The sequence below is a fragment of the Loxodonta africana genome, chromosome 9 (genome assembly GCF_030014295.1).
Source record: "Loxodonta africana isolate mLoxAfr1 chromosome 9, mLoxAfr1.hap2, whole genome shotgun sequence".
Classification (NCBI taxonomy): Eukaryota; Metazoa; Chordata; class Mammalia; order Proboscidea; family Elephantidae; genus Loxodonta; species Loxodonta africana.
Window position 1 is genome coordinate 80,271,717 of NC_087350.1, and position 26,171 is coordinate 80,297,887.

At 46.4% G+C, this 26,171-nt stretch overlaps 2 protein-coding genes across 6 annotated transcripts in view; one reads left to right on the forward strand and one right to left on the reverse strand.

Moving 5' to 3' along the window:
* The window catches only part of ZBTB5 (zinc finger and BTB domain containing 5), a 26,286-nt gene extending 14,019 nt beyond the window's left edge, over positions 1-12,267 (forward strand). The window contains exon 2 of the mRNA XM_003407856.4: positions 6,766-12,267. Coding sequence (XP_003407904.1) covers positions 6,770-8,800 — 2,031 coding nt within the window. The 5' untranslated portion in view covers positions 6,766-6,769 and the 3' untranslated portion in view covers positions 8,801-12,267. The remainder of the gene's footprint in view (positions 1-6,765) is intronic.
* On the reverse strand, positions 12,261-25,649 carry GRHPR (glyoxylate and hydroxypyruvate reductase). Of its 5 annotated transcripts, none has more exons than XM_010587818.3 (9): positions 25,504-25,649; positions 23,269-23,399; positions 22,286-22,358; positions 21,630-21,746; positions 20,413-20,558; positions 19,174-19,278; positions 18,228-18,363; positions 14,870-15,000; positions 12,261-12,605 (listed from the first exon to the last, which is right to left on the reverse strand). In XM_010587818.3, exons 1-9 carry the CDS (start codon positions 25,584-25,586, stop codon positions 12,484-12,486), a joined length of 1,044 nt encoding a protein of 347 aa, XP_010586120.2. In that variant the 5' UTR covers positions 25,587-25,649; the 3' UTR covers positions 12,261-12,483. The 5 variants fall into 5 exon arrangements, with proteins under 5 accessions (XP_010586120.2, XP_003407905.2, XP_064147791.1 ...); XM_003407857.3 differs by having other exon boundaries at positions 20,413-20,501; positions 25,504-25,644; XM_064291721.1 differs by lacking the exon at positions 25,504-25,649 and adding an exon at positions 24,451-25,463 and having other exon boundaries at positions 20,413-20,555.
* Positions 25,650-26,171: the final 522 nt, after the last annotated feature.

Below are 26,171 nucleotides of genomic sequence, written 5' to 3' on the forward strand. Positions count from 1 at the left end.
AGATGTTGACTGACTGGTACGGGGCTTTTAAAGACCAGTGCCCTTTCCTTGAGGCAGCTCAAAGTCAGGGACATGATTTAAATGCTCCAGAGCTCCCCTGCTAGATCAATCAGCTAACGCTGGGATTTTACCGAAAAATCACACCCTTGCTCGGCAGCTTCTGCCCTTTTTGGAATCACTTTTGGGTATCGTAGTAATGCACTATTTCTAATTTGGGCTTGGAATATTGACTTTTAGCAATTTGGGATAGCTAAAATATATAAAAATACTAGGTTGTCAGCTGCATTTCTTATTTGGTTTAACTCATGGCTCCACTTTACCTTAATTGAGTTGTGCATGTGTTAATAACTTTATTAATAGCTTTTCTTAAAAGTTAGTGTAATCACAGTAATTGCCCTTCACTACACATGAAGCGTTCTTACACATCCATGCAGAAAGATTGGTCAGTATTTGCCGTGTTTAATTGCATTGCCTAACATGTGATACAATAACCATTCAGTGTTACGTCATAAGAAGCTTTTTAAGAATGGTTTAAATAATATAGGAATTATCTTTTTCATTGGGTATCTTTTTCATAACGCTTGATAGATATTTCCTTTAAAACTGTTTGTTACTAATACTTTTTGGAGGAATAATTCTTGGACAACTTTTTCTAATTGTGTGTATGTGTGTGTACATACATAGTTGTGGTCTGTTTAGTTTCTTTTTTGAATTAAAAAAATTTTTTTTTTTACCCAAGGTATATGTAGTTTGCTAAGTACACATATTTAAAAAATCAAATAGTTCTACAAGGTTTGTTAAGGTAAACACCAGACCCTGGTCTCCCTACTCCTCATCTTCTTTCCCACAAGACTTTCAACTCAGCTAATTCTTTTGGTGTTTACATATATATATTAAATAACATACTTGAAGCTGCTTCTTGATTTTTCAGTGTAGGCACTATTGACTTCTCCTTGGTTAACCCATTAAAAACCCATTGCCGTCGATTGGAGATAAGAATTTTGTTAATTTCTCCTTGTAATTCTGCCAAATTTTCCTCTCTGCATTTCAGCGCGTACTCCCCATTCCTCCATCCTCCCAGTATAGTCATTAGATCATCAAACTTAACCAACACAAACTATCTGGCACAGTTCTCATACCCTTAGAGGTCCCCAAGACTTCTTCAAAGGGTCTTTGAGATCAAAACTATTTTCTAAGTTTTCACTTGCTTTTTTCACTCTCATTCCCTTGTGAGTGTACAGTGGAGTTTTCTAGGGATCACTCATGTGATGTGTGATACCACAGTAGGCTGAATGCAGAAGCAAATATGAAAATCCAGCTGTGCTCTATTAATGGGAAATGTGAAACAATACCACTTTTCCAACTAATTTTTTTGAAAACTTATTTTTCACAAAAATCTTGCTACATTAACATGTAATTGTTTAATTTTAAGATAAATATTTAAAATGTCTATTTTTAATTTACTTTTTTTTTCTAGTTCCTTAGAACAGCCCATGGCAGAGTAGTCAGGACTTAGCAAATGCGAATTGAAGATATCTGAACTGCCTGCATACCTCTACCTTGTAACATCAACTCTTCTGTCCTTCTGTTTTGCATCTTCCTTTCGATTCCAGTCTGATTACCTCTTACCCAGTACATCTACGGATTTCTAAAGCCACCTGCATGTTTCATGCATGTAGAGGGGCCCTAATTGTCAGGCAGATGCTTAGAGGACATTTGTCATTTGCAACTCCCCAGAATCTTTTGAACACCTCTGCCCTTTATATTTGGATACCTTGAAAATTGTGAGTCCCACCTTCTCAAGGCAGAATCCACATTCTCTTACAGTTACAGTGCAGAGGTGAGATATGAGCCATGTGGGAAGCTATTAAGCTTCTAGAACTGCTCTGACCAATAAGGTAGCCACTGGCTGCATGTGGCTATTTAAATTAGCTAAAATTTAAATTTAAAAATTCAGCTCCTCAGTTGCATTAGCACAATTCAAGTGCTCAGTGCCACATATGACTAGTGGACAGCATAGATACAGAACATTTTCATCATTGCAGAAGGTTCTGTTAGTGTTAGTCCAGAAGATAAAATGGCAGAGATACGTGACTCTTCTGAGTAGCTAATGTAGTGCAGGATCCATGCAAAGCATCGAGTGGTAGAGGTGGCAGTGGGGGTAATGATTTCTCTAGAACAGTCCCACGGTGTTTCTTGGTTGTTAGGTGCCGTTGAGTTGGTTCCAACTCATTGCAATCCTGTGTGCAACAGAATGAAACACTGCCTGGTCCTGCACCATCCTCACAATCATTGTTATTTTTGAGCCCACTGTTGCAGCCACTGTGTCAGTCCATCTCACTGAGGGTCTTCCTCTTTTTTGCTGACTTTCTACTTTACCAAGCATGACGTCCTTCTCCAGGGACTGGTCCCTCCTGATAATACATCCAAAGTATGTGAGACAAAGTCTTGCAATCCTTGCTTCTAATGAGCATTCTGGCTGTACTTCTTCCAAGGCAGATTCGTTCCTTCTTCTGGCAGTCCATGGTGTATTCAATACTTTTCTCCAACACCTAATTCAAAGGCATCAATTCTTCAGTCTTACTTATTCATTGTCCAGCTTTCACATGCTTATGAGGCAATTGAAAACAACATGGCTTGGGTCAGTACACCTTAGTCCTTAAAGTGACATCTTTGCTTTTTAACACTTTAAAGAGTTCTTGTGCAGCAGATTAACCCAGTGCAACGTGTTGTTTGATTAGACTGCTACTTCCCATGGGTGTTGATTGTGGATCCAAGTAAAATGAAATCCTTGACAGCTTCAGTCTTTTCTCCAGTTATTATGATGTTGCTTATTGGTCCAGTTGTGAGGATTTTTGTTTTCTTTATGTTGAGGTGTAGTCCATACTAAAGGCTGTGGTATTCGTTCTTTAGCAGTAAGTGCTTCAAGTCCTCTTCACTTTCAGTGTAGTTAGACATTATTTCTGGCTCTAGAGTAGCTTTCCCACCATCCTGAAGGCTTGGTGAGGTTCCTAGTATCCTTTAACTCAGTGATTGGCTGTATCGTATTCGGTTAAGGTCTCTGACTTATACGAGGTGCTGTACTGACACTCTTGATGTTGAAGAGGGTCAGTTGAATAATCTTACTGGACAGTTTTCCTGCTAAGATTTACCAGCTTGCATATTAGTGGGTTTGATTGCCATCTCCAATCCAAATGATCATAAATTGAATGATTAAATGACATTGAGATGAAAGGAAAATGCCATTAAGGAGAAATTAGTTTGGAATATCTCCAAATAATTGCATGCAATTATTAACTGAGAGGACAGGTATTTCTGCAGGTTTTGATAATCTCCAATGTCATTCTGTTACTTCAGTAACTTCCAGAGCTCCTTAAGAGAGAAGGAATCCTTAGCCTCCATACTGCCCTGAAGATGGCCTGGTAACAGCCTTGCAGGAAGCTCCAGGCATATCTAAAGCGACTTGAGAAGAGCCTGGAGAATTTTGGTTGCTCTCAGGAAGCTCCAGGCATATCTAAAGCGATTTGAGAAGAGCCTGGAGAATTTTGGTTGCTCTCAGGACTATGATGGAAGATGTAGTGTAGGCCTGAAGATTCCTAGACTGATGGGAAGTTAAAAAATTGCACAGACTGTTTTCTTGTCTTTGAATATTATTTAAACCTCTGTCATTGTTGAGATCATGTTTAGCTATCTCAGTAGCCTCTTCTCCGAGGTCTCTGGGCACCTCAAAATGGTGCTCCTGGGATCATGATCTCTTTCTCATTTTTGCCTTAGAAAGTGGGAATTAGACATTAAGAGTTTGACATTTTAGTGAGTGACCTTTTGTGGGAAAGGATTGTGGTTTCTTCTTACACTCAAGATAACTGACATTTAAACAAAAAAAAAGTAAACTAATTTTTCTCACATAATTACTGTTCTGGAGATTTCTTCCCTCAGGAGGCCTTCCACACTCCCTACCAGGGCAGGTGCCACTTCTTTGTCTCCTGTAGCATGTTGTACTTCTCTGTTGTAGCACTTACAATTCTTTGTTATAGTTGCATGTTCATTAGTTCATTCCCCCTGAAGGGAGGGATTTGATCTGTCTTGTTGATAATTTTATGTCTAGTGCCAGGCACATTAGATATGCAATATGCTCATTTGTTTGTATCAGGGCATAGAAATCAGTTTCTGCCTAACCCCTACCCCAAAAGGCCACAGGTCATTCTCTGGATAGGGTACAGCAGGGTTTTTAACTCCGTGGCTCCTTCAGCTTCTACAGAGTCTGTGCAGAGGGCATGGAAGAGTGCCACTTGGCGTTACAGACCTTATTTTCTAACCACATAATCAGAGTCTGTCACTGAGCTCTAGTCAAGGAGACAGAAACTGAATGGGCAGTCACACGGTTCCTAGGAAGTGTAGCAGTTTCTTAGGAGAGAATAATAAGCAAGCTCATGTTTCTAATGAGTCTAGGAGGTGAAAATGTACAGATGTTTACTGGTTACAGACTCAGCATTAGAAAGTGATACACCCTTTAGGCCATTGTGGCCCCCCGCCTTTTTTTTCTTTTTAAATTTTAACTTTTTTTTTTATTGTACTCTAGGTGAAAGTTTACAATTCAAGTCAGTTTCTCATACAAAAACTTACACCCACATTGTTATGTGACCTAGTTCTCCCCCAATGTGACAGCACATTCCTCCTCTCCACCCTGTATTCCCCCTGTCCACTCAACCAGCCCGTCTCCCTCTGCCTTCTCATCTCGCCTCCAGACAGGAGCTGCCCACATGGTCTAATGTGTCTACTTGAGCTAAGAAGCACACTCCTCACCAGTATCATTATATGTCTTACAGTAAATTTTAACTTGTAATGAAAGTATAAAAAAAAATCATAAATGTTTGAAGCAAATCCCAGACATCAGGTAATTTGATCTGTACATATTTCAATGTTATCTCATCAAAAAATACTTAAAATATATATATATCCACAATACCATTATCACATCTAAGGAAAAACCAGCAATAATTCCTTGATATCATCAAAGATAATATGTAATACTCTAAGCAGTCTGTTTAGTTTTGTAGAAGCCGTACAGTTCAAAATGGGCTCCGAAAAAATGGTTTTGGAGCTTGTTCATCTCATTTTTCTTTCCCCATTTTTTTTTATTGAGGTATAATGTATAGACCATAAAATTCCTTGTTTTAAGTGTCAATTCAGAGGTTTTTAGTTAACTTACAAGTTGTGCAACCATTACCACAATCCAATTTTAGAATATTTCTGTCACTCCAAAAAAACCCTGGTGCCCATTTGCATTCACTCCCCGTTTCCACCCCAGCCCTGATGACCACTAGTCTACTTTCCGTTGATACAGATTTACCTTTGCTGGACATTTCATATAAAGGGACTTAATACAATGACAGCAGCGCTGGCAACATGACAGTTGTTCGTGATTTTGAGATCCATCCATACTGGAGCATGTATCAATATGGCGTTCCCTTTTATTACCGAATAGTATTTCATTATATGGACATACTAATTTTGTTTAACTGTTGGGCAACTGAGGAACCCATGGAATGTTTCCAAGGAGCCCTGGTGGTGCAGGATTAAGTGCCAAGCTGCTAACCGAAAGTTAGCAGTTTGAACCCACCAGCCATTCCACGGGAGAAAGATTGTGGCAGTCTGCTTCTGTAAAGATATACAACCTTGGAAGCCCCGTGAGGCAGTTCTTCTCTGTCCTGTAGGGTCATAATGAGTCAGCACTGACTGACGGCAATGGGTTATGGAGGAGTGTTTCTACTCTTTGACTTATCTCCTTTGTTCACTCAAATTTTTCAGAGTCAAATAGTCAACTAGTTTTTTTCAGAAATTAGAAGAGTTTTCTGGGAACTCTGACTAGCCCAAGAAAAAAGACCTGAAGTTTTACTGATAATTGTGGTCCCTCAACCATATAGCCTAGCTAGATCACTACACAGTGACAAACCCCAGCTGCGGACACAGAGCATCCATGAGGTTTTCAGTACACTGCTCTTAACTGTGAGCTGACTTTCAATACTAGTTCTTGTGTCTTAGCCTTATCTTCACCCTGCTTCCACTGGCACATTGGCCACCAGTTCCTGAGCCTTTGGGTTTGTGCAGGCTTATATATAAATCAGGTTGTTTTGTTCATTGCCAGTTTAGAATTTAACTTTTTTGGGTATTCCAAGTCGTTTATCATTTGTTCATGTGCTCACCAGCTTTCAAAATGTTATTGGTATCTCCTTTCCCTCTCGTTTTTCTTTTGTTGGTTTATACTTTTAAAACAACAACATTTTACTATTTAATAGATAGTAAAATTAAATGCATGTGTGCAATCTACTATCTGTAACTGAAAATCTCCCCATATAATATTGATTTGCTATTTTCTCTTACTTAAGGTTAATAAAAGATTCTATTTTGAATATCCTGGAGCTTATTCATTGTTACCTGGGAACGCAGAGCCTACAAAGTTCTGTCGGGTAGATAGACAATCACCTACTCACTGATCTGCTCTAACTTGGTCCCAGGTGTTAAGAGGGTGCCTGTAAACAGTCAGTAGCTGATCCTACACACGTGCATGCTTCTTGAGTTGGTGGCCGAGTTGGCATGTGCTCCTTATTTGATGGGTTCTTAGTCTATGTGACCGTCACCAGAAATGCTACAAGCTTTAAAAGGTCCAAGCTTGGCCATCCCTGTCACTCTTTCATTTCACCATTGTGCTCTGACTCTGACTTAGGCTCGTCTAAGTCTTAACACCTTTTTTTTTTGCCCCTATAGGATCATGGATTTTCCTGGACACTTTGAACAGATCTTTCAGCAACTGAACTACCAGAGACTTCATGGCCAGCTCTGTGATTGCGTCATTGTAGTGGGGAATAGACATTTTAAAGCCCACCGCTCTGTGCTGGCAGCATGCAGCACGCATTTCCGAGCCCTGTTCTCAGTGGCAGAGGGAGATCAGACCATGAACATGATCCAGCTGGATAGCGAGGTGGTGACAGCGGAGGCCTTTGCCGCACTGATTGACATGATGTATACCTCCACCCTCATGCTGGGGGAGAGCAATGTTATGGATGTCTTATTGGCAGCCTCTCACCTGCATCTGAACTCTGTTGTTAAGGCATGTAAACATTACCTAACGACAAGGACGCTGCCCATGTCTCCCCCCAGCGAGCGCGTTCAGGAGCAGAGTGCCCGCATGCAGCGCTCCTTCATGCTACAGCAGCTGGGACTCAGCATCGTGAGCTCGGCCCTCCATTCCAGCCAGAGCGGCGAGGAGCAGCCGGCACCTCTGAGCTCCTCGATGTGCAGTACCCTGGACCAGCGGACGCCCTTCCCCATGAGACGCCTTCATAAGCGCAAGCAGTCTGCAGAGGAGCGAGCCCGACAGCGCCTTCGACCCTCCATGGATGAGTCTGCCATTTCAGACGTTACCCCAGAAAATGGACCATCGGGGGTTCATTCTCGGGAGGAGTTCTTTTCACCAGATTCTCTGAAAATTGTGGATAACCCTAAGGCCGACGGCATGACCGACAGCCAGGAAGACAATACCATCATGTTTGACCCATCTTTTGGTGCTCAGGAAGATGCCCAGGTGCCTAGCCAGTCCGACAACAGTGCTGGCAACATGGCACAGTTGTCCATGGCCTCTCGGGCAACTCAGGTGGAGACTAGTTTTGAGCAGGAAGCTGCAGCTGAGAAAAGTGATTTCCAGTGTGAAAATCCTGAGGTCAGCCTTGGTGAGAAGGAGCACATGAGAGTGGTGGTGAAATCGGAGCCCCTGAGCTCTCCCGAGCCTCAGGATGAAGTGAGCGATGTGACCTCACAAGCAGAAGGCAGTGAGTCTGTGGAAGTGGAAGGAGTTGTGGTCAGTGCTAAGATAGACCTCAGCCCTGAAAGCAGTGATCGAAGTTTTTCAGATCCCCAGTCTAGCACTGACAGGGTAGGTGACATCCATATATTGGAAGTCACAAATAACCTAGAACATAAGTCTACTTTCAGCATTTCAAATTTTCTTAACAAGGGCAGAGGCGGTAACTTTAGCACAAACCAGAACAATGATGATAACATCCCAAACACCACTAGCGACTGCAGGCTGGAGGGTGATGCCTCTTATTTGTTGAGTCCAGAGGCTGGGCCTGCAGGCGGGCCCTCCTCGGCCCCTGGCTCTCATGTAGAGAACCCATTTAGTGAGCCTACAGACTCGCATTTTGTTAGACCTATGCAGGAAGTGATGGGTCTGCCGTGCGTGCAGACTTCAGGCTACCAAGGGGGAGAACAGTTTGGGATGGATTTTTCGAGGTCTGGTTTGGGCCTCCACTCCTCCTTCTCCAGGGTAATGATGGGCTCCCCAAGAGGAGGAGCCAGTAACTTTCCATATTACCGCCGCATAGCTCCGAAAATGCCAGTTGTAACTTCCGTCAGGAGCTCACAGATCCCTGAAAACTCTGCCAGTTCCCAGTTAATGATGAATGGGGCCACGTCCTCATTTGAAAATGGCCGCCCTTCCCAGCCTGGCCCTCCACAGTTGACCAGGGCCTCTGCTGACGTCCTGTCCAAGTGCAAGAAGGCCTTATCAGAGCACAATGTCTTGGTTGTAGAGGGTGCTCGCAAGTATGCCTGCAAAATCTGCTGCAAGACTTTTCTGACCTTGACAGATTGCAAGAAGCATATCCGCGTTCACACAGGTGAAAAACCCTACGCCTGCTTAAAGTGTGGCAAGAGGTTTAGCCAGTCCAGCCACCTGTATAAGCATTCTAAGACAACCTGCCTCCGCTGGCAGAGCAGCAGTCTCCCGAGCACTTTGCTCTAACCCTGTCATCTTGAGACAGTGCTGATGCCAGTGGTAGGACTGCAACTAAAATCTCTGTTGGTAGATGGTTAATGCCGTAGGGTTTGAGCTCCGGGCTGCAGTGTCTCTTGCAAATTTCGACAACTGGTATGTGGAGACTAATAAACGTAGCGCCTGTGTTGCTACATTTCCAAGTTAAGTACAGGACTTGGTAAAGGGATGCAATCCCTGAAACCAGGTTCTTGCTTAGGATTGACTAATGCAGTCATAAAATAGTTTGAAATTGATGTTGTTAAAAGTGGCACATTTACAAATTAAAATCGAAGTGCAAAAAATTTTTTTTAGCAATTTTTGTAAAACTCTGTGAAGCATTTAATTAAATTTGCTATACCCTCTGATAGGAATATTGTATACCTGTACAGTGATGCAAAACACACTTATGTGTAACCAGTGGCAACTTCACGCCTGTCTAAAAGGAAAGCCCTTGAGGACATGCCTGTCTGCCACAAATGCTTTAAATTGTATCATGAGCTAGTCTAGGCCTCAGAAAGTACTGTATTTTTTATTTTTGTCTGATTTGCAGTCACAGACACTGCACTTTTATGGTGCTGACACTGGGTCCAGAGTGAGCATTCTCTTGGACTATAAGGTGTATATACTTTTGAATACATCGCTGTTGGACAGATGTTTTAACAATTCTCCTGGATTTAAAAACAAAGCTGTAAGTGGAGTACGTACTTTGAGGGAGTGACAAGTAAGGTATCGTTTCTGTAAGTGCTGTTGTAGCAGTATTTTAACAACCTGTAAGACAGACGTTAAGTTCCATGTTTGGAAGTCAGAAAAAAAAGTGTTTGTCTTTGTTCTGATGACGTGGAGTCATGTTTTGTGGGATCTTTCATGGCACACTTACCCTTTGCTCCAGCTACATGTTGGGGCCAGTCCCATCTGACACATCTCAGCCAAGGACCAGCCCGTTCTCTGCTTCTTCTCTTCACACTCCCACGCCCCATATGGCATCTTTCCCAGACACTGTTTTAGTTATAAACTAACCAAAAAGTGGAAACCCTGGTGGCATAGTGGTTGTGCTACCACTGCTAACCAGAAAGTTGGCAGTTTGAATCCACCAGGCGCTCCTTGGAAACTCGGTGGGGCAGTTCTGCCCTGTCCTATATAGGGTCACTATGAGTCGGAATCGACTCGACGGCAACGGGTTTGGTTTTTTGGTTTTAACAGTGCTAACCCCGCTTTGCCCTGGGTTTTATTACTGACATATGCTTTGATTTAAAAATATAGATCCTAAACTTTTGTAGTTGTTGCTTCCCCAGTCCAATACTGAATGTTTAAATTTATTTGAAATCTAAACGTAGCAGTGTTCATGAATATTTTTAGCTCTGGAAGAGGGCTGACAGCCCATGGCATAGAAGTCACCAAGTAGCATCCAAGACTGTTAGAAGTGGCATTGGGTCATTGCCCAGGTCCTCTCTGGGCCCCGCGGCCTCCCTTCCCCAGCCACATCTTCCTGTCCCGAGACTGCCATCAGAGCTGTTGGTGGCCCCCATTCTGGGCTGAGCCTGGCTCCTGCACTTCCAGGGGAACAGCATAGTTTAGTGCAGCTCAGTAGACTTATGGAGTCATAGTTTGATTCATGCACGAACGTGAGTTCATTTTCTTTTTTCTTTATACAGCCTTTGTAGAGACACCAAACCATTGTGCATAATTCAGAGAAACCCTTCAGTTGGTGTGTTTAGAAGCTAGATGTGTATGTGTAGCCTAAAACAAAACTTAGTGTGTGCCCTCTCCTCCAACTGTAGCATATGCAGTTACACGTGTCTGTGGATAAACCCATAATGCTCATAGTGGGGCCTGGCTTCCCCTAAGAACTGCTTTCCAGGGAGGAAAACCAAAAGGGAAGCCTCCGTGATTCCTCTCCTTTCAAGCAGACATGGGCAAGAGGCCTGTGGAGGATACGGGATCACCTGTGAAACTCAGTTCCGTGTGTGGCTAATTGTTAGTAATCATGTCCTGACTTGATGTGAGCGGGCTACATCTAAAATGGTGGGGACCAGTGTTTTGTGAGGTGCTTCATCTTGGAGACAGATGGGTCAACATGGAGAATAAGAGAGGTCCTGCTTGGGCCCAGGGAGAGGAACCTGTGACATCAGAAAGAACAGAGGGCGACCCTCCTTCCCTTCATCCTCATGAGGAGGTGTCAGAGCCTGCCCCTCATCTTAGCCTGAGCTTAAGTGGACTTTGCTTTGGGGGTCTCTCTCACAGAGCTGCTGGAGCCCTGCCTGTCCACTGCTAGATGGAACCTGGAATCGCTCATCTACCTCTTAGTCAGTTTCTACATGTGAGAAGCAAGCTTGCAGCTAGTACCCTGGTACATGCTGTAGCTCTTAAAACATAATTCAAAGGTTCACTGGAAAACCAGTCGCAGGGTTCCTATGATCCATGGTTTGTACCTGAATTATAACTGGTATTGGATAACTGAATTTTGATTGGTTAGCCTTACTTATAGCCTGGCATAATCATGTAGACTCTTTTGTGGTGATCAAATCATAAAGTTCTATCAGGGCATCCATGTCAGTGGTGCTATGCTGGTCAAAATTTTGAAATAAAAAGATTGTCATATTCATGCCTCTATCTAAATATGTCTTCTTTTTCTTTGCTTAGGCTGTTAAGATTGAACCCAAAAGGGAAATAGCTGGCCCCACTTTGACCAGTACTTATTTCCTTAACCAAACCTCCTAGAAAATACTCTAATGCTGTGAACTGATTGATTCCCCCTGCCTTCTCTGCACTCTTTTTGCCTTTGAGCTGTGCACATGTGTAAGGTTGCATTGTCAGCACACCCAGTTTTCATCCTAGAGGGCTGGCTTAATCTTGTGTTTTCTGCTGCTCTCTGTACCTGCCTCTCAGGTTTGAAAACTCCACTGTCAGTTTGGCCTGGCTGTTGGGGAAGCTGGAGCCTAATGTCTTGGGCATGGAGCAGGGCTTTGGCAATGGCAATGCTGGCAGACTGGCCTTAGGGAGGTGGTGATTAGAAAAAGATTATCCATCTGGGGAGTGGGGATGGAGGAAGAAGTGGACAAAGGGAACAAAGTGTGTAGATGCTGAAATGAATTTTAAAATAAAAACTAAGAAACCCACGTATCTCCAATTATTTTTGACAAAAAGATAACAGAGTATTGTGACCTCACCTAGTTCTCCTTCTTCCACTTAACTCTCCTTTGCTGTGTGTGCTCTTTAATTTGTCTGCTGGTCTAGGTATCAGATTTAAGTGCCAGGGTTGCAGCTGGGCTGAGGTTGTCCCATCTTCAGTGAGAGACAAATGAAGGGATTTGGGCAGAGAGGATGAGGGATAGGGTGGTTTGGACACGTTCTAATAGTTAAAATGCAAGGCAGTCACCTAATGCCCCGATTGAGAAAAGGTAAGCAGATATTCTTTTTGTTAGCTTCCCAGTTCCAGGCCGAGACAGTCTCTCAGAGAATTATTTAATAATGAAATTACATGCTTTTGGCTCAGCTGCTTCCCACTACAAAAGTGGCATGCATATCCATCAGGACCAGTCTTCCCTCCACAGAATCAGTACCGATCAGACGTTTTTCCCCAGCTCCCGTCCTGTGGGTCCAAATCAAGCCTGGGCACATCTGACCATAGTGGGGCATCGTTTGCCTCCTGGCCCTCTGTCTCTCCTGTCTGGTTACAGCTTGAGCTCCTTGGGCATTGGTTCCCCTCTCAGGCCAGCCAGCAAGTTGTTAGCTGCCAACAAGGACATAATGTTGCGGGTTCTGTAGGTGGCACTGCCAATGTGGGGCAGAATCACTGGAAGGAGAGACAAAGAAGAGGTAAGACGGGTGTTACAAGAGCCTTAAACTCTTTCATGGCTTGGGTTTGCCAGTAAGAAGAATAAAGAGAACCTGCCTCAACATTCCTTGATTTGCGTTCTTGCCTACTGTCACTAAGCACTACCTGGGGCTGAGGGTTAGAGTAACAAAGGAAAGGGATTCTAGACTATTGAAACCCAGACACAAGTGTGGCGAGAGGTAATGTTTCACAAATACAAGAATGTCAGGGCTAGAAGGGAGGGGTCTTGGAGCCTGTCTAGCCCCAGCCCTTCAATTAATAGATGGTGAATCTAGGTGATGACTAAGCTTCAGAGTTTTAACACTGATCATCCCCTCTGTGCTCCTGAAAGTGATGCTACAGGGCTGTGGCATTTCTGATCTACAGAAGTAACCACAAGATGAAATGTTGCACAGCACAGCTCCCTCTGGCTCACTGCAGAGCAAGTGAGGTCACCTGTCCCCAAGGAACCATTTTTTGGAAGCAGTACCAGAGGCACTGAGCTGAACTCTTAGGCCTGGGGGGGATGGGGACAGCTTTCTCAGCTAGCTGTGGGCAACAGCCCTGACATCACAGCCAATGTTCCTTTCAGGCTGGGATGGGGGGTGGGGATGGTAGAGTTTCCAAGGCCTGAAACAATAGGAGCATTCACTGTGGGGAAGGTAGCTAAGGACCTTCTCTGAGTTTCTATTCCAATAGGGCTTCGAACTGGTTCTTCCTGGCTCATGGCTGAGGAAGTAAAACCAGAACAGACCCACTCAAAGATGGTGGCTGACGTGCCACTTGGAATGTGTGTCACTCTCCACAGTCCTGCCAATAATCCAGTTTCACACATAAGCTCCTGAAAGGACTCATTACGTCTCTTCCAAGTCTCCCCCAGAGATTTGACCTGTAATTTTCCCCATTCCTGTTATCATTCCAGATCACCCAAATTGAAAAAATTCGAGTCTGTTCCAGTTTTGCTTTGTTGGCCATTACTGAACCAGTTCAAATCAGTTTGAAGCCCTGGTAAATAATGCCCAGACAATCTAAGTCCTTAGCAGTCTTACAGTTAAGTATTAGTCTGGAGATGGAAACCACACCAGAGAGAATTTAAGAATTGTGAACTAGGTATACAGTTGTTAACTAAAGGTAACTGGAGAGGCAAAAAAGAACAACAAAGCAGTGGTTCTCAAAGTGTGGTTCCAGGACCAGCAGCATCAGCGTCATCCAGTAATGTGCTAGAAACGTACGTTCTCAGGCCCCACCTCAAAACCTACTGAGTTAGAAACCTGGGCTGGGGACCAGCAGCCTGTGTTTTATCAGTGTCCTGGTCTGATGCACACGGAAGTTTGAGAACATTGCGCTACCACAGAGGTAGCAACTGTAGGCAGCATCCCCTAGGGCTAGGAGAACAAAGGCTTAATTTATTTTGGACAAGTTCAAATAGTTAATGCTAGGGGATCAGAACTGAATTACTAAAACCTAGACAACCGAAGGAAAGGTTCCTTTGGAGCTGACGCTCAGACCTCTGTGGTGGAGGCATTGACTGGTTGTTGCTCGTGCCTGTGAGGGGGGCACCATGAGGCTGCTTAAGCAAGTGTTGGGAAAACTGCAAATTGGGTTTACCAGCCACTACAAGCAGGAACTGCTACTGCTAGGTGAAGCATTGCTCTGGGTGCTACTCCCAGACACAACCAACAGGAAGGCACGAAGACAAGTCTTGCTTCCTCCAGCCTTCCAGTCGGCCTCCAGTGCCCTCCGCTGACAGCTGAGCAGGGCCAGCAGCCAAGCAGAAAGTGGTTTGCAGAGTCCCAGCCCCAGCATCACACAGCAGAATACAGAAGGATGTGGTTTGGAGCTGAGAGAAAATAGCTTAATGCACAAGTTATACATGTTGGTATGGTAATTACACTTGAAACTTCTCACACTTAAACTGATAATAGCAATTCATAGTAACCAATTTTACCCATGACTATGTCCATAGGTACCCAGTCAGCCCACTTTTTTTTTTTTTTTAAACAAATCTATTTACCCCCACATTCAGCTCCGTTATGGATAAAGAGTTAAGCGTACTTGGGAGGCCTCTCTCCTACGTTATATACCAGTGTCATTAAGGACACAAACACTTAGGGTGTTTCAGTGCGGTCCTTTATGTTAGCACTGCTTATGATGGTTTCACACCCAACATCTCCAGACCACCTGTAAATACTGTGGTCCTAGAGAGGAGAAGATGACTTTTATTTGAAAGGTGCAGTTCTTACCACAGTTCTTCAGGGTGAGGAGAGGATGGTTTGTAGGCAGTGGTTCTGGGGTGGTCACATCTAGTCCAGCAGCTGCAATATGACCACCAGCCAAGGCCTGGTACAGGTCGTCCTGGTTTACCACATCTCCCCTGGAATGACAGTGGTGATGTGGGTGCCCCAAAACACCCTTCCCCCAGGCCACTTTTAGGGCAGAACAACCCACATAATACGAATTTTTCTACTGGAAGGTACTAACTTTTAAAGCAGTAATGTCATTATTTCTCTAGAACACATTTTTGTTTGTGTGTTCTTTATATAACATTTAGCCTTTACATAGCTAGGTGACTGTAAGTGTCCCTTCTTGGCTCTGGGCCTGTCAGGGGCTTGAGCCAACCCACTGGTACCTAAACTGAGTAAGGCAGGCTGAAGACATAATAGCCTTTCCTAATTTGGCCATGGTCTTTGTTTTTTTTCCTAATTTGCAGAAGCCTAAATTTGAGAAAATGCTCATGTTTTCCTTCTGCACATTTTCCTTAGAATAAGGCATCAATTATATACACTGGAAAGAATCCAGTATCAAAAAGGTATGTGAGAGAGTCTGTAGTAAGACGGTGGTGTAAGCAACAAAACACATATAAACAGGTAGAAACTGGAAAACTCAACAGTATCAGAACTCTGGAAGCTAATAAAGCAAATGCTGAATCAAGAAAAAGGCAACATAAATGGTAGGAAAGATTTCGTTTTCTACCTGCCTGTGTTCCAATCCAGAAACCCTGGTGGTGTAGTGGTTAAGTGCTACGGCTGCTAACCAAGGGGTTGGCAGTTCGAACCCACCAGGTGCTCCTTGGAAATTCTATGGGGCAGTTCTACTTTGCCCTGTAGGGTCACTATGCGTTGGAATCAACTCGACGGCACTGGGTTTGGTTTGGTGTCCCAATCCATCCCTGGCTCGGCACGGTCATCTTAAAGCAGTATCAGAGCGCATCCACAGAGCGGGAGCCTGGCCTAGCTCTAGACAGAATACAGTAGACTGTATTAAAAAACCATTATGTCTGTCTGTTCTAACCTGTCTGGGGGCTGCCCGAAGGACTGAAACAAGGCATCTGTCTCAGTTTGGCCTGTCTGGGAGCTCATGCAGGGCTTAGGGGCAGTGGGCAGCAACCTAGGGCTGTGACTATAGCTGTCTGGGGCTAAAGAGTACCATTAATGCTTATGATAGGCCCCTAAATGCTGGAAGGAGAGGCCAGTAGAGAATTTCTTTTGGAAGTTAAAGCTTTCAAAAGCACTGTGTCTCCCTCCCGCCCCTGGTAACCACTAATAAACCTTAGTCTCTATTAAAAAATAAATAAATAAAAAACACTGTGTATACGGGAGAATTGAGAAATGAGAAAGCCACACACATGCCCAGGACAGAACACATGCTCAGATATTATCTGACAAGACCCTATGATTTCACCTCAGGTTGATCCATAGCTCAGTGCAAGCCTGGCTCAGTGCTGAAGGAGGACCCTGGCACAGAAGGTTTTTTGTTTGTTTTGACAACACCCCCCTCCCCCCACCGCAGTGTTCAAGGAAATCTTTGTCAAAACACTAGCTGAACATAAGCTAAGAAACAGAGTCCTCAGTATCCATACACGTATGAGAAGCCAATCTTTGCAGAAAAAGTTAGGTAAAGTCTCTAAACAAATGGATGAGTACAGCCTTCGATAATTTAGAAGACAAAACAAAAGCAAAACAGCACACCCTGGGGAAGGGGAAGAATCTGATTTCCAGAATTACCACATTATAATATTCAAATGTCTTAGTTTCAGCAAAAAAAAAATCACAAAGCATACAAAGAAACAGAAAGGATAGCCCATTCAAAAGAACAAAATTAAGTGACAGAACCTGTTCCCATGGAAGCCCAGATAATGGACTTAATAGACAAAGACTTTAAAACAAGAATATTAAATATTCTCAAACAGCTAAAAGAAAACACGAAGAATTAAATGGAAATGATACATGAACAAAACAAGAAGAGACGGAAATTTTACAAGAGAAACCTAACAGAAATACTGAAAAGTAGTTAACAGATGAAAAATTCACTGGAGGGGTTCAACAGCAGATTTGAGCAGGTAGAAAGAATCAGCAAACTTAAAGATAGGGCAACTGAAATTATGGAGTCTGGGGAGCAAAAAGAAAAAAAAAAGAACAGAATCCTAAGGGACTTTTGGGACACCATCAAGTGAATAAATACCTGCATTGTAGGAGCCCCAGAAGGAGAAGACAGAGAGAAAGAGGCAGAAAGAATATTTGAACAAATAGTGGCCAAAACTTCCCAAATTTGATGAAAGACCTGAATTTACACATTCAACCAGTTCAACAAACCCCAAGCAGGATAAACCCAAAGAGAGTGACACCAAGACACATTATAATCAAACTCTTGAAAACCAAAAATAAAGACAGAATCTTAAAAGCAGCAAGAGAAAAGCAAATTGTCACCTACAAGGGATCCTCAGTAAGATTAAATAACAATTTCCCCACAGTAACCATGGAGGCCAAAGGGCAGTGGTATGACATATTTAAAGTGCTGAAAGAAAAGAACTATCAACTAAGAATTCTACATCTGGCAAAACTGTTCTTCAAAAACGAGAGTGAAGTTAAGACATTGCCAGATAAACAAAAGCTGAGAGCTCATTACTGAGATCTGCCTTACAAGAAATGCTAAGGACAGTCCTTCAGGTTAAAAAGAAAGGACACTTGATAGTAACTCAAACCTGTACAAAGGGGGAAAAAAAACCTACAAAACTCCAGAAAAGGTAATTTTATGGGTAAATATTAAGGTTAGTTTTATGGTATTTTTTGTGTGGCCTTTACAGGCAGTCCTCAGGTTATGAAGAAGTTCCGTTCCTAAATCTGTCTTTAAGTTGAATTTATACATGAATTGGAACAGTTAGGTATGGTTTATATCTAACGTTAGTCAAACATTTGTTTTAATATACGGTATATAGTGTACCTTTCTATGCATAAAAAAATTAAACGCTTCCAGATACACTAAAACATCTTTAACATAATAATACAGTAATAATAAATAACAATAATGTTTTGATGTGCATCTCAAAGTAATGCCTGTTTGTTATTACGAACCATTGCACGTACCTCCAATTTTTAATACAATAGGCTTTATACGGGGGTTGGCTTGTAACAACAGGTTGTACATAAGTCAATTTCATAACCCGGGGACTGTATTTACCATATTTCTGTGTTGGGTGGTTGGTTATTTCATGGAGACCAGCAAGCTCTGCCTGAGATCTCATCAACAACCCATAGGGAAGAAAAACTGCAGATTACAGCAGCAGGACAGCCCTTTTCGAGGATGTCAGGCAACCCTAGGTACCTGCTGATGTTGACAAACACAGCTGTTTTTTTCATCTTCTGGAAGAAGTCCTTGTTGCAGAGCTCCTTGGTCGCAGGCGTTAAGGAGCAGGCTACCACGATGAAATCAGACTCAGTGGCCAGCTGGGAGACAGACACTGGTGAAGGACAGGACTCTATCAGACACTGATTCTCAGGTTAGGGGCAGTGAGATAGTGCGACACCAGACCCTCTCCTCCTCCTCACATAATGGAAACTCCCAAGATGGTTCCTGAAGGCCTTGTCTCCACTTGGACAACTCTGATGGCTGTACAAACTTTACAGCCATTCATGGAATCCTGGTACATCAGACCGTTCCGCCAGCCCCTTGCTCTATCAGATGGGGAAATTGAGACCAGTGAGGGGAAGGAACTTATTCAAAGTCACAAAGTGGGATTTGGGCCACTGTGGCTATCACCACCTTCAGAGCTGGGTATGCCAAGGGGGTAAGGAACAGCTAAAATCCAGCCTGCCCTCTGCTCGCCAAGCTGTATACCCTGCTAGGGGGCTGTATCCGCCAGGACAAAGGGACACCTTTTTCTAATTCACACAAAGGCTGGGGATAACACTCACCACTTTATTAAGAAACTCTGAGTTAAAGTCCCCAGTTCCCAGTTCCTCCTTGCATCCATCACCATGTCTGCTACTTTGCCCACACATGGCAATGGTGACAAGGAACTCTAAAAGAGACCCCGAGTGCACTACTGCACAGACAGAATTTGCTGTGTGACCTGGGGTAAGTCCCTGCCTCCCTGAGCGGGCCTCTGTGTTCAGGGCAGGTAGACAAGATAATGCCTAAGGGACACAGTAGGCCCTGAATACATCTGAGCTCTGACACTCTGCCTGCAAATGGTGCCATTGAAGAAGACAGGGAGAACCTCCCAACAGAGCACAGAGGGGGCTCCTGTGGAAATCAAGGTTTTACTTACCAAACTCTGCCTGGAATTCCTCTGCTTCCCGAGGCCTGGGCTGCCGTCCTGTGTAGAGAAATCTCTGGACGCCAAATGGTTTCAGACGCCGAGCAACAGCCTGGCCTGGGACACAAGGAGTGAGAGTCCATGGCTTGTCCCTCACACCCTCAGGGAGCAGAGGCAGCACCCAGCACCTCCAGGGACAGGGTGCCCCTCGGGGTCAGACCAATACAGTCCTGACGTACTGGTGCTGTCTTACATGGATGGAGCTGGGAGCTGTCTCAGCTAGCCCCACCATACCCTCGGGGGCCACAGGGCAGTCCTTCGGAGATCTCGAGGCAGCATCACAGCTCCCCTGTGGCTTTGACTGGCTGATGCTGTACCCACATGGTCCTGCCTGCCTTGAGGACCATTTATTAACCTCTGAGAACTGGACCTGGCACTCCCGAAGTGGTTTGGCAAAGCAGTCCCTCCCTCCTTCTGGACCCTCTGCTTCTGTTAATGCAGCCCCAGAGCCCATTTGACTTCTTAGTGGCATTGCCACACTGCCAACTTGCCCAAGACCTGCAAGACCTTTGCACAGGTGCTGCTGCTGAGCCAGGCCTCCCCTGGCCAAGGTTTGGGCAGGTGTATTTTCAGACAGAACATTCCCCAAATCTGCTAGGTTCCTCTGACCAGCTCTCTAGTGTGAAAGGTAGGGCCGCTGGCTGGCCAGACAGGTTACCCACACTCTCTATCCCTCACCGAACCCTGTACCCAGGCAGGATGCCAGAAAGCCACCAAGAACTGCTTGGGTGAGCTCAAGCCCTTCTGTCAGGCTTTTCCAACAGGGGCCCCGGAAGAAAAACAGCTCTGCTTCATCAGCAGAACCCCAGCAAACCCTGCCCACTAGGCCTGCCTGTCCCTGAGTTACGGCTCCACAGATGAAATGCCTTCTGGAATCCAGACCTGGTGTGGGGGTGGTGAGGACTTCCCTCAGTATAGGATTCCTAAAGGCCCCAGTGTTTGTAGCTTTCATGTGTTTTTACGCAGCTGTAATCATTCAGAATCCTGGCTCTTACAATGTCCTTTTATCACCTAGTGGGTTCTTAAGGAAATCCTGACGTTCCTTCTGACCTGTGTTTTATGAAATTGAGTTTTCTCCTTCGAGATTTCCCTACAGCATGCAAGGTGCCTTGACAATATCCAGCTAAGGAAACCCTTTACAAAAGAGGATTTTCAGCATCTAACCATGGGAGCCCATGGTGGGCAACTCACCTATGCGGCCCAGGCCGATGATGCCCACAGTGCTCTGGGTGAGGCCGTAGCCACACATCCACAGGGGCTTCCATGTGGTCCAGCCACCGCTGCAGGGAGTGAGTGGGTTGTGAGAGGCCCCGGCCTCTGGCGAAGACAGGAGTCTAGTGCAAACGCACAGACCCCACACCCCTGGTATAGTAAGAATGGGGATGAGGTATACCATACCCACAGTTACTCAGCACTGTGAAGATGCACAGGGAATGACTCCTCCTTTAAAGCCAGAATTCAAGGGCTGGAAGGGACCCTGGAGGCTCCCATCCCATTCTGCAGATGGGGAAACTGAGACCAGAAAGAGTGACCTGCTGAGGTCACACAGCCAGGGCGGAGTGGGTTATAGCAGGTTGCAAGCTTGCGATTTGGGATTCTAGAACCAGTGATCTCACACAGATAGTAAAGCCACAAGGCCCAGCACCTGTGGCCCTGGGGGACAGGAGAACACAGCCTGTCTTGAGCACCTTCAATAAAGGTGACAGGAGGGTCAGCAGGACACACGGCTCCTGCACACCCCCACCCCGGAGCCCATGTCCCTCATGTGTGCTCGTCTCCCAGCCTCCACTCAAGCCGTTCCTTGCCCCGGGGATACCTTTCCCAGCTCTTAATACACAGACCTAAATCCCTTACCTGAAACCCTTGGACCAGATTTCAGAATTTTTCGCATCTTAGAAGGCAGTATGGTCCCTATGCTGTATTCTATATAACACCCTCTGCAGGGTCTGGGCCACACCTTGCATCAGGCACATCAGTGTTTCTGCAGCAAAACGTATGGCTAGCCACACTGAATGCAATAAACAAGGACCACAAACAGCCTCACGTAGTTTCGGTCAGGTTTTGCTACCAAAAGATTTATGGAACACCTTTCAGAGATTTTGGATCACGGACAAGAGGCCTATACCTCTCAGCACTCAAAAAGGATGCCCAACTGCTACTTCTTCCATGAAGCCTTCCCTGATCCACACCTCCTCCCAACCAGACAGAATTACCCACCCCTCCTTTGTCCTCTTCTCTCATGCCTTGTTTATTTCAGTTCTGCCTTTTGCTTTAGTATTTTGGCTGAGTCTGTCCTCCCTACCCCACCACCATTACCCACATATGCTAGATGGTCTGTGCCCAGGGACTCAGTAGCTCAAGAACCAGCTACTGAGCAGAACCGACTTTCCCACCAGGCGTTCACTCACTTCTTCACTTCCGCGATGGCCTCCGGCAGCCGGCGGCAAGTGGTGAGCAGCAGGGAGACCGCAAGTTCGGCAGTGGTATCTGTCAGGACATCCGGGGTGTAGCCAACGCGGATCCCTCTACGAATCAAACATCTGGTAACACCAACTGCAAGCACCTTCACCACTTTCTACCTTTCCATTATGGAAAGCAGTCCCATAATGCTACTTTGCTCCCTCTTTGGTCTGCCTGCCAGGAAGCTCAGAGCTATAAATGAGCCTCAGGAATGTTCATCCCTTACTCCCACTTTGATCATCTTCCCCTTTGGGGAGGATATGAAGATGAAAGATCAGGGTTCAAAGGCAAGTGAACTACTTGACTTTTCTGAATCTCTTCATCTGTACAGGGAAACAAGAATACTTGCCTTTTCTCCTAAGGGGTTGTGGGGATCAGAAGATACTGAATGCGAAAGGGTGATAAACTGGACAGATGTTACCCACTAATTCCAACTTCTTGAGTTTAACTGACCTGTGCCCCTGTGGGCGTATTTTATCATCAGCTACCTCACGTTCTCACTGAATGGCTGAGGGGTATGAAGTGAAAATAAATACTCAGCTCCTCCTCCTCTCTGCCAGCCACCCCTCCCTTCAGGCCCTTCCAAAGCCCAAGCTGCATTTACCGCTTCTTGATTTCATCCAAAGCCAAGTGGTCAACGCCCACGGACAGTGTGCTGATGACTTTGAGATTGGCTCCTGTTGTGCAGAAAAAAGCACCCTTTATATCTTCCCTTGTGGAATTCAAAGCCCTCCTCTATGGCGGGGACACCAGCTTATTCTTATTTTCTTAGAATAAGAGAGAAGACTGGCATCTCTGCTCCTCGTTTAAAACTCAGAATAATCCCTTTGTCACATATGGACACTGGCTCAAAGACATTACGGGACCTGCCCAGGTCACAGGATACCATGTGGCCCCTGAGGCTCTGACACCAAAGCTTCTGCTCTTACCCACTAGACTGTCTGCCCAGTGAGGCCTCAGGTCTCCTTGGGCCACAACCTGGGGCCTCCCCAGGACACCTCACAGAACACCAGGAAGGCAGGTGGGGCCTAATCCTCTCATCCAGTCAGGCAGACAGAAAGCTGCCAGGCCAAGGTTGAGGTGCAGGTGCCAGGCTTGGCTTGGCCCTGACTCACAAGGGCCCCTCCCCATCCAGTAGCCTGTAATTCTGAACCTTTCCTCAAACTGTCACAATGACAAATCTCAAGGAGTGACATTACCCTGCCTGCTTTGTGACATTACCCTGGTGCTTGCTGGTGCTTGGCACTGAGCTGGGCCCTCCCTCATTGCTACATGTCACAAAGCAAGGCCCTGGCAGGGCTGGCCGAGGGCCTTGGGTGCACTCCCCAACACCCACTGCCTCCACACCATGGTCTTTGTCCTCGTAAGGCCTCCCTCCAGGGATCCACAGCCAGGGGAGAGGGCACTGTGTGTGCTAGGTGGGGGTGCAAACAACTGCCCCCTCAGGCATAGTATCTCTGCAAGTGACCTTAGAACCCAGAGAGGGTCCTGCAGGCCTGCTCGGGGAGCCAGCAAAGGCAGGTTGATGTGCCCACAGGGCCAAGACGTCCTCCCATCCTACCCCAGACCTGCTCAGTGCAAACATACCTGCCGCGTCCAGGAGCCTCTTGTCCACGCGGTCAGAGAGAAGACAAAGCAGGCCATCTGCCCCGGCAATGCCTCGCTCCAGCTCCTCATCAGGGATGGGTTCGTCTGAATCCCATTGCTCCACCTCACAGCTGAAGGCAAAGGAAAGGCCACTCAGGAGAAGCAGGGGAGCCCCACAGATGCCCCCAGGCCCCAAGATTCCCTACAGCCACATCCCCTGCCTCCCCTCTCAGAGCTGGGGACACTGCCTTCTGCTTGCTCTGGGGCTAGCAGAGGGGAGTCAGGGGTCAAGCACAGACAGTGGCCTCAGAACTGTCCTGAGAGAGCCAGTGAAGGGCTATTACAGGGCAGAGGGAGCTGACAAGGCCTGAGGGGACCCCAAGAGCAGAGGCTAAATTAGAAGGGACAGCTCTTAACTCAAGATCAGGAAGTGCTAACACTAAGCGGAGGGCTCAGTGTAGTAAGCTCCCTGACACGGCACATCCAAGCAGGCAGTCAACTGTTGGGAAGGCCAGGGAGGGGGGAAGGTTCTTGCATGGGTTAAATCGCGCTCCCCCCCAAAAAGATATGTTGAAGTCCTAAGCCCTGACACCTGTGAACATGACCTTGTTTGGAAATAGGTTCTTTGAGGCTATTACCAGTTAACATGAGGTCACACTGAAGTAGAGTAGGTTGTAATCTAATCTGAGTGGTGTCCTTAAGAAAGAGAAGAGACACAGAGAGACAAAGAGAAGACGCCGTGTGAAGATGGAGCTATGCTGCAGCTGCAAGCCAAGAACACTGGGGCTACTAGAAGCCAGAAAAGCCAAGAGAGGATCTTCCCTTAGATCCCGTGGAGACAACACGACCCTGTCAATCTTCTGAATTCAGACTCCTAGCCTCCCAATTTGTCAGACAATAAATTTCTGTTATTATAAGCCACCCAATCTGTGGTACTCTGTTACAGCAGCCCAGGAAATTTAATACAGAGTCCCTGACCAACTGCACCTCTACCTGTTCCATGAGTCAGGAAGCATGGGAAACTCTCAGACTTGGACAAGATGGTCAAGACAACGCAACACGAAGGAGGGTTAGGGTGTGCTTCCATGGCAGCTAATGGGAACTGTATATGTTTCCTGTGCCACCCAGCCTCTCAGTCCTTGCCATTTAATTCAGTCCAGACAACATGTATTAAATACCTACGTGTGTGAGACACAGGGCAGCTGCTGGAAATGCCCACAACAGCGTGATGCAGCTCTTGCCTGGCAGGCTGAGCCCCAGGCACAGGTCACTTTCCATCCACCTCTGCTTGACATGGTGCACAGTGCTAAATAGCAATGTGAGCTACTCTACTGTTGTTGTCATTTCTGCCTTCCCCGTCACTCCCCCCGCCCGTTTAGTAATTAGCAGGTCCTCAGCAAGTTCCCTTGCATTGAATGAAATAAATCTCATGCACCCCACAACTAATTTCTGAGATTGGATCCCAACTTCTCCCCGCCTGAAACTCAGACAGAGCTGAGTTCAAACCCCCAGCTGTGCCACTTAGGAGCTGTGTGACTTTGGGCAAGATACTTAACCCTTCCCAGTCTCAGTTTTCTCATCTGTGAAATGGGAATCATAATACTGACTTCACAGTGTTGCAAGGATTAGTTTATGTATACAAAACACCTGGCAAGGCTGGCACATGGAAAGGTTCAATTTTAAGAGTCGCCCAAGGCCATTGCCAACTGTCCAAAGGGGCTAGACCAACGACTGTCACGGACCCTGGCCCTCTTCCAGCCAGTCCTCAGGCGACCTGGGAGGGTAAATGATTAACAGCCTGAATCTTGCGTCATAGGTGGTCTCCCCTGTCCCCAGGGCGATGACCTGGAAGAGTTCCAGTGTCCCCTTCCCAGCGACACTGCACGGGACCTGTAGAGAGCTGGGGCCGCACAAAACTCCAAACCCGTCGCAACCAAGCACAAGTTGCAAAGTCCAGCCAAGGCCCAAGTGCCAGGGCCCCGGTTCTCTCTGGCTCCTGGGGCAGCACTACCTCCCCTCCCCAAAATAACTGGGCCCAAAGGCATGCCTGGAGATCGCTCAGTCACCCTGTGCGCAGGGGGGCTTGGGATCTGGGGGAGAGCATCCGCCAGGGTCGCCAAGGGCAGACAGGTGTACTCTGGGCTCTGCAGCCCCTTCTCAGGATATCACCCAACCCCGTGCGCCCCGCGGGACACTCGGCGCACGGAGCGGCGCGGGGGCGCCCGCTCTTCTTACTCTGCCGCCTGTGCGAGCGCGGCCCTGCCCTCCGGGGGGATCCTGCGGGTGACGAAGACCTTCATGAGCCGCGCTGGCCTCATCCAAGCTGCAGCCGCTGGACACTGACCCAGACCAAGCCGGACGGAAGCGGGACGGGAAGTGGAGGCGGCACCTCGGGAGGGGTGGGGCCTCGGCTGGAGCAGGCGGAGCTGGCGGCGGACGTCTGTGTGGCCCGGGCGCGCGTCGGCCTCTCGTCGGCGTGTGCGGGCCTGTGGATGCTGGTGACTGTGCACACTCGGGAGTCAGGACGGGCGAGTGTGAATCGGGGGCTTACGTCTGTAGTACTTTGTGCAGTCCCCCGTATGAAGCCGACGATTGCGAGGAGTAATTTAATCAGTCGAAGGCCACCCAGGGTGGCTGGAAGCCTGCTGACTGGCCAGGAGGAAGGTCGAACGAGCATAGGACCAAGGCCAAGGTGCTGAATGGGCCGAGCGGGCTCTGGGTTTGCAGTCAGATGGACTGGGTCTGAATCTCGGCTCCGCCCTTTACAGGCCACGGGATCACGTCGTCTTCCTGACCCTCAATTTCTTCAGCCACAAAATGGAGGAAAGAACATTTTCCTTCGAGGGTTATTGTTATGATTAAACAAAACAATGTTCTCACGGACCCTGGGCCATGTTTGGTGT

Coding starts and splice junctions, on each gene's coding strand:
- GRHPR (XM_023545125.2), bottom strand. CDS start 24,563: ATGTCAAGCAGAGGTGGATGGAAAGTGACCTGTGCCTGGGGCTCAGCC. Junction 18,364..19,173: donor GGAATTCCAGGCAGAGTTTG/GTAAGTAAAACC, acceptor GTCCTTCACCAG/TGTCTGTCTCCCAGCTGGCC. Junction 15,001..18,227: donor GTGTTTGTCAACATCAGCAG/GTACCTAGGGTT, acceptor CTGTCATTCCAG/GGGAGATGTGGTAAACCAGG.